General features: G+C 43.3%; 1 protein-coding gene across 1 annotated transcript in view; it reads right to left on the bottom strand.

Annotated features, from left to right (window-relative positions):
• Positions 1-1,512: 1,512 nt before the first annotated feature.
• The window catches only part of LOC120055874 (protein patched homolog 1), a 31,042-nt gene continuing 25,420 nt past the window's right edge, over positions 1,513-7,134 (bottom strand). The window contains exons 18-20 of the mRNA XM_039003905.1: positions 4,385-4,754; positions 3,742-4,267; positions 1,513-3,546 (exon numbers count right to left, since the gene is read on the bottom strand). Of these exons, the coding sequence (XP_038859833.1) occupies positions 3,512-3,546; positions 3,742-4,267; positions 4,385-4,754 (931 nt within the window). The 3' untranslated portion in view covers positions 1,513-3,511. The remainder of the gene's footprint in view (positions 3,547-3,741; positions 4,268-4,384; positions 4,755-7,134) is intronic.

Genomic DNA, 7,134 nt, shown 5'->3' with positions numbered 1-7,134 from the left:
TACTAGGCAAGTCAGTTAAGAACAAATTCTTATTTTCAATGACGGCCTAGGAACAGTGGGTTAACTGCCTTGTTCAGGGGCAGAACGACAGATTCTGGGATTCAATCTTGCAACCTTTCGTTACTAGTCCAACGCTCTAACCACTTGGCTACCTGCCGCCCCAAGCTTGCAGCAAAGATGGCTCGTTGTAGTTTCAACATTTGTTAGTACTACAGAAGGGGGAAATAGTGTTACTACATGACCAAATCATTATTTGTATGTAAGATGTGTTATATTGGCTTGATCTATTGAGAGAGTCCTTAAGTGGACTGTTAAGGAGTTCTGGGAAGAGAATGATTGTAACGGTGTTCCTCCTCCTCTTCATCCGAAGAGGAGGAGCAGGGATTGAACCAAAATGCAGCGTTGTGATGAGACATGATATTTATTGAACAAGACGAAGACGAAACGAAATACACTTGATAAACTACAAAACAAATAAACGATGTAGACAGACCTGGACACGAACTTACATATAACGTGAAGAACGCATGAACAGGAAACAGACTACATACAAAACGAACGAACGAACGATACCGAAACAGTCCCGTGTGGCGCGACAAACACAGACACAGGAGACAACCACCCACAACAATCAATGTGAAAACACCTACCTTAATATGGCTCTCAATCAGAGGAAATGAAAACCACCTGCCTCTAATTGAGAGCCATATCAGGTCACCCTTTAACCAACATAGAAACACATAACATAGACTACCCACCCAAACTCACGCCCTGACCGTCAAACACATACAAAATAACAGAAAACCGGTCAGGAACGTGACAATGATTGTCTAAAGATAAGACAGAAGGTCAGGATTGTGTCTACTGCTTCACAATAAGGTTGATGGAATGAGTTTCCTAGACACAATCTTAAATAATCTCTAAATATCCCAAGTCATGTTGTTAAGTTCAAAAGAATACAATATAAAAATTGCTGACACCATTCAAACCAATGAGGGTCCCAAACTTTAGGCCCTGGAGAACTTGTCGTGGTCAGCAGGGCTATTAAAATGGGCTATGTATTTACCCAACAAACAGATCTGTCACTAACAAATTGTAAGATGATCTAGGGAGGTATTAAGTTGTTGACTGTGCTAATAGAAGCTAACAGAAAAACCATAACAGACTAAGTTGATTGAGAAAAGACACATTGAAACAGACAGGATTTTTTTTTTCATTTGAATTTATTTTGTTAGTTAAATTCCTATAGAAGGTGAGGGAAAATAATGGTCACACAAGGGTTTTCTTGAGCATAGTTTTCGGAAGTCACAGTGTTTTAGACATCGACAAAAAGAGTACAACTTCAAATCATTAAATGAAGAAGGAAAGGTAAGGAAACTTAACATGGTGGACAGTGTCTGCCACACCTCTCCTTCATTTTCCAAGTGTACCCTTCTCTCCAAAAAACAAAAACAAAACAGGGTCTGTCTGAAACCCCCTCTACTCATTGTGGACAACTCCCTCCCACTCCCCCCCGCTCTCCCACCCCTCACAAAAATAATAGCAACCAAACAAACAAAAACAACAAAAAACAAATCTGTAACAATAGATATAATTATATATAATATATATTTACTCTTTAAAAATAGAACTTCAGTCTAGTGACTAACATCTGTACAAACTACAAAAATAAAATTTGATATAAATAATTGATATGGCATGACACACATTTGAACGAACCCCCACCCTACCACTCATATAACTTACACACTCAGGTATTTCTGTATTGAAGCAGTGAATGAATGTAGGTTGTTCTCTTATTATTTTGTTGTTTACTTCCAGAATGCACAGTGGCTACTTTATTTTTCTTTCATAACTCTATGTACAAAAGAAACCCAAGCTGCCACTTAAATCTATTACATTTCCCTGCATTTAAATTGGCAGTGATGTGACCAATACTGAACGACTGAACTTTGTCCATAATACAAACGTACAAATTAAACAAAAACAAAATCACAGAAATGCTGGCTTGCATGTGAGCTAGAAAGAGAGAGAGAGAGAAAGAGAGAGAGAGAGACTGCACTAAAGCACAGATTTCCTCCATGACACAGTAAGTGGTTCATTGAGTAGTTCTCTGCTCAAAATGCACTACCTAGTCAACAATTGCACAGGGTTGAAATAATGTCTACCACAAACCTAAAGCAGCCAAAACATTTAAAAGAAAACAAAAACCTCCCTTTGCATTTGATATAAATTCCCTTTCAGAATAAAATTGGGTAAACAACCAGCATTAGTCAGATATTACCCCTTAGACCCCAGTTGAGTTGGAGGACAAGGGGGATGACAAAGTTAGCCTTACCCAATGTACAGCTTAGATAACCCCAGGAAAGAAATAAAACTCTTCTCATAGCTCATTCAAGTAATAAAACATGTAGACTGCAAAATAACAACGAGACAACGATCATAATGCAACATGCCAGTGAGCTGGGACACAATGAACGACACTCAAGAAACTTCAACCCAAAGTGACACCAAGTCAAGTTGCTGACTGCATACAGACATACAGAGCATTACAGAGCTACAGGTGATTGAAATGGACCAATACATGGTAATATATTAATTTACTGTCTGAACACGGGCTTTATTCTGGATGAGCAGCCTGTGTATTATGGAAGAAACCAAAGGAGAATATGCTATTGTTTTGCTAATAGTATTTGCATCATATCACACCAGTAAATGAAGACACGTCTTGTACATATCAGGGGATTCTAAACGCGGGGGGGAAAAGGTATGAAATTATGCTCTCAAACAAACAGGACAGATATCATATTTACATCCAACTTTGAATATATATACTGTGCTTATGAATTCCAAGAGGGAAGGTGTTGTGAAGGCACAATGGTTGTTATTGGTGGAAGAGGAAGAAAAGATTTACTGAGCTTGTTTGTATTTGTACAGTGCAATCAATGACCAACAATGGATCATCTGAATAGATCATAGTGTGTGTGTGTGTGTGCGTGTGTTACGGAGCTTAATCAATAAGGCACCCTCCACTCTCAGTGTAAGAACATCGAGAATATCTCAAGTTAATTCTCAACTTAGATCGGGGGAGGGGGGTACTGCAAATCATTTCCATTTTTTGAAGTGTAGCAGCAAAAAAACAAACACTGACCTTGTATTTTCAATAACCTAATATCTTAATAACCCCTCACTCTGAACTGTTTTACATATAGCATCTTCTAGATCTATACAAAGGGAGGAACCCCCCAATCATCTTATATATCTGACTCTACACAAGAGAATAGCCAAGTTATACAGTACTCTTTTAAATAGTTGTTTCCCTCTTTTTAGTATTAAAATATATACTCATATATTTATATATTCTTAAAACAAGACCTTTTTTTTAATATCTTTACAAATAAATCCTCTTGTCTGTGTGAGGTCTATGTACAGATCAAAGAGAACGGGCTGGGTATCGGAGGCAGCCAGAGAAGGATTCCAGACATAGGGGCAGGGTGGGGTAGCAGGGTGTCTAGCAATCTTTGGCTGCCTGGATCCATGGGCCACCTGGAACACAAGAGCAAGGAAGAAAGAAAACTGTGAGAACCATTGTTGAACACCAGTCATAGCTGCACACACAAACATATTCACAGGCAGCCTAATGTTAATGTGAAAATATTCTAATATAGCCTAATGTTGATCTACCATAAAATGAGAGTCCAAGTATGTAAAAGTGTGTTTAAGTTTCAGTGTTAGACTCACCTTGTGCCTGGTTTGCCTGAAAGTGGTTCTGTACAGATTCCAGGTCTTGAAGCTCCAAGGATTCACGCTTGGAAGATTGGGGAGCTTTCCCACAAGATTGTGAAGTCCTCTTAGTGTGCTCAAAACAGTCTGATTCACTGTCCTCGTAGCCCTCATGCATGTAACCCTGGTAGGCCCCCGGCAAGCTGGGGTGCACCGCCACAGTCACCGAGGCCGTGGCCGTAACCATGGTAGTAACAGCACTACCGGACACGGTACCGCCATTATAGCCCGGCATCTTAGTCCTGTTCTGATGAGGCCCTTTGTGTGTCTGAGTCCTGGGACCACAGTGATTAGTCCTCCCAGGACCTTGGGTCCTGTCACTGGGTAAATGTTGCCTCCTGGGTCCCTGGTCAGAATTGTAATCATGTTTGTTATCCCACTGCTTGAGTTGAGAGCTGACCGAGTTAACCGCATTCGGAGAAGATTCATTTAAGAGTTCTTTCTGAGGAGTTACAGATTGGTTCCCTTGGAACGGTTTCACCACCTGGAAGAGCAGAACAATAACAGACATGATTATGTTAATAACAATGTATTGCACATCATACTGTATTTGGGCTGTATTATGTATGAAGTAGCAACTAATACTGGGGTGCTTTCATACCGTGAGCTTGGGGAAGCTGGGGTTCTTGCTGGCCTCCAGCAGTATGTGGGAGGTAGGAGGGGTGATGTAAGGACTGCGGTCACAGTACTTGTACTCCTCCCCTATCCCTGATGTGGTAGTCGTCTCAGAGTAGCACTCTGACTCTGAGGACTCTGAGAAGGCCTGTTGTCGCAGGCTGAGTGGGTCATGTCCCGCGTAATAGCCGTGGTGGGTCATGGGAGGGGAGAGGGGCTCCGGCGACAGGCAGCTGCCGTTTTCGGACGGGGTGACCTCCGGGGGTGGGCCCATGAGGGAGAGCAGCACGGGCAGCAGCACCAGTCCATTCAGGATCCCCAGCACGGTCAGGATAGCCAGCACCGCAAAGAAGTACCTGGAACAGAACCAACACAGAGAGAACATTTAGTCACCAAGGCTCCTTCTGAATGGGAATAAGCGGGGCCACCAGCACTCAGCCACATTAGTAAACAGGCGACACGAGAACACACTGGAAGGGAGGACACTGCAGAGCTGGGGGGGGTAGAATCAGACCACCCTCTCTCAAGCCCTATGTTTGGCCCCATTTCCTACTCTTTCCCTCCCTTCCTCTGCATTTCCTCTCTCCCTCTGTCCGTCCCTCTCTACTACTGGCAACTTGACAAGTTGGAAGAAAATTCCTGGGCTCCATCTTCTCCGTCTGGGAGCCCTCATCTATCACCACAGCACTGCCACTTCCTGAAAATATGTGTTTACATTAGCCAGCAGATCCTACACGTCAGAAACGCCAGGGCCCTCCCTCCCCTCCCTGTCTCACTGCAGGCTAGGGGAGAAGAAGTGTCCCCCTTCTGGCCTCCGAGCCGCTGCTGCCGCTAATGTAATTTTCCCTTCAACAACTTAATATCTGAAGTCAATGAGCTCCAATTTCACCGTGGCGAGGGCAAGGCACCTCTGTGTTTATACTGGGCTGGCCAGTGGAGCCTGCCTGCTCTTCCTGCCTGCCTATGTCAGCCACATCACATCACACCTCACAGACACTACATGAGAGAGATAAACAAAGGACTGTTGGGTGGATGAGTCTCACTCAGCGCTACTACTACTACTACTACTACTATCTTGTTTTGTATTGAACATTACTACTGTTGGTCAGTGTGTGGAGTGGGCCACAATTGGTAGTAGAGATACATGTAGTGTATATACACTCAGTGTCCCTTTGTGATGAGAACAGAGAGGAAACTGTATACTCTGTCTAGTATCTGAAGGGAACCAGAGTGGATGGGAAGCTGCTCTGGAAAAAAATGTGTGTTTGTGTGTTAAGGGCAGGGGGTAAATCAGACTCTCAACATGCTCCAAGTAAAACATCCTTTGATGCTCGTAGTACTGTTAAGCGCCTTCTCTTTGTCTCTCTTGGAGTTGTATGGAGCTGTTGTGGTTCCTAGCTCTGCTCTAAATGATTGCGTGGTGAAGGGTGCTCTGTAATGGGCCACAGAGCTGTGAGGTTGCCTGGGTCTCTGTGAGCCTCTCTGTGCTCTGAGGAAGGGCTGAGGTTGCCACAAGAAAGAGTATATGAGAAAATTAGAGAGGACTCCACTTAAACGCTAACAGAAAACAGAGGGCTCAGCTCTTTTAACTGCGGTCCAGACTTAAGTAAGAAAAATAGAGTGGATTATGAAAAACAAGAACAAGGATAATAGCATTCTGGAACTTTCATTCATCCCCGCCTGAATCTACCACTCCGGCTTTGTTGGTGTCACACCTCAGAAGGGAAGGTCACTTTTAAATTTGGTATCGAGCGTATCTTTATTTTCTCTGCACCTCATGCTCCCCTTGTGCCTTCCCATTTACTCTTCCACTCTCCCTGTGTCTGTCTCTTTAACAAGGCCAATGGAGTTCGCTCTGTTTTACTCTGGGAAGTCAACTTAACTTGCTATGACAAAATACTTCACCAAACATTTCAGTTCAGTCTTCTCAGCCATGACCATGCCTCACTTCAAAAAGACACACAAATGTGACTGGTCACTTCTTATGCCCTTGAAAGTAGTTTCAAATGAAAACACACACTAAGGAAGAGTAGAAAACCAGATGAAACAGATGAACAGATGAAACAGAAACCACCATCAGTGTTCACCTCTAGTTACCGTTCAACTCGTTAGATACAGCCACTCACTATGACTATCCTGCGTCTGTGAAAAGTAAAGAAAAAAAGTACCGTGTTTATTTTACTACGTCAACATTCCGAAAGTGGCGCTTGATTTATTTAAGGGTTAAAAAAGAGACCCTTAACTATCCACGTTCCCTCCAAAGAAGACAGTGTTAGGAATTCTGTTGTTTATAGAAACTGTAATCTTTTCCATTTGGAGTCGGGGGTTGGAAGGGGTGGCTTCTTTGGATAGGGGCAGCTGAGCTTGCTGGCCTATTTATTCAGCGTACCACCGCCAGGAGATGTTTACAACAACGTATTTATGCTACTCCCCAGTGAGAGGGACGGCTCTGCTCTGCTACATCTAAACAGGACCTCCTAGTGTGAATGCTCTCCTCGTGCTGCCTGCTAGCCCACCGCCACAACGCACACAGTTAGCTCTCCAACCAACCTCCCAAGCTCCACCACTCTCCTAGAACCACCTACCCTCCTCCTCCTAACAACTCTCTATTCCCAACCCCTCTTTCTTTCCCACCCTGTTGTTCTTGTCCTTCCTCCTCTCCTCTTTTTTTTTCCTTCTCTCCCTTTTTGGTGGAAAAACGATCCTTTCCAGTTCCTCCATGTCGCTTGACAAAAA

Source organism: Salvelinus namaycush, chromosome 11, assembly GCF_016432855.1.
Source record: "Salvelinus namaycush isolate Seneca chromosome 11, SaNama_1.0, whole genome shotgun sequence".
Taxonomy (NCBI): Eukaryota; Metazoa; Chordata; class Actinopteri; order Salmoniformes; family Salmonidae; genus Salvelinus; species Salvelinus namaycush.
This window is presented reverse-complemented; position numbering and strand designations above follow the sequence as displayed.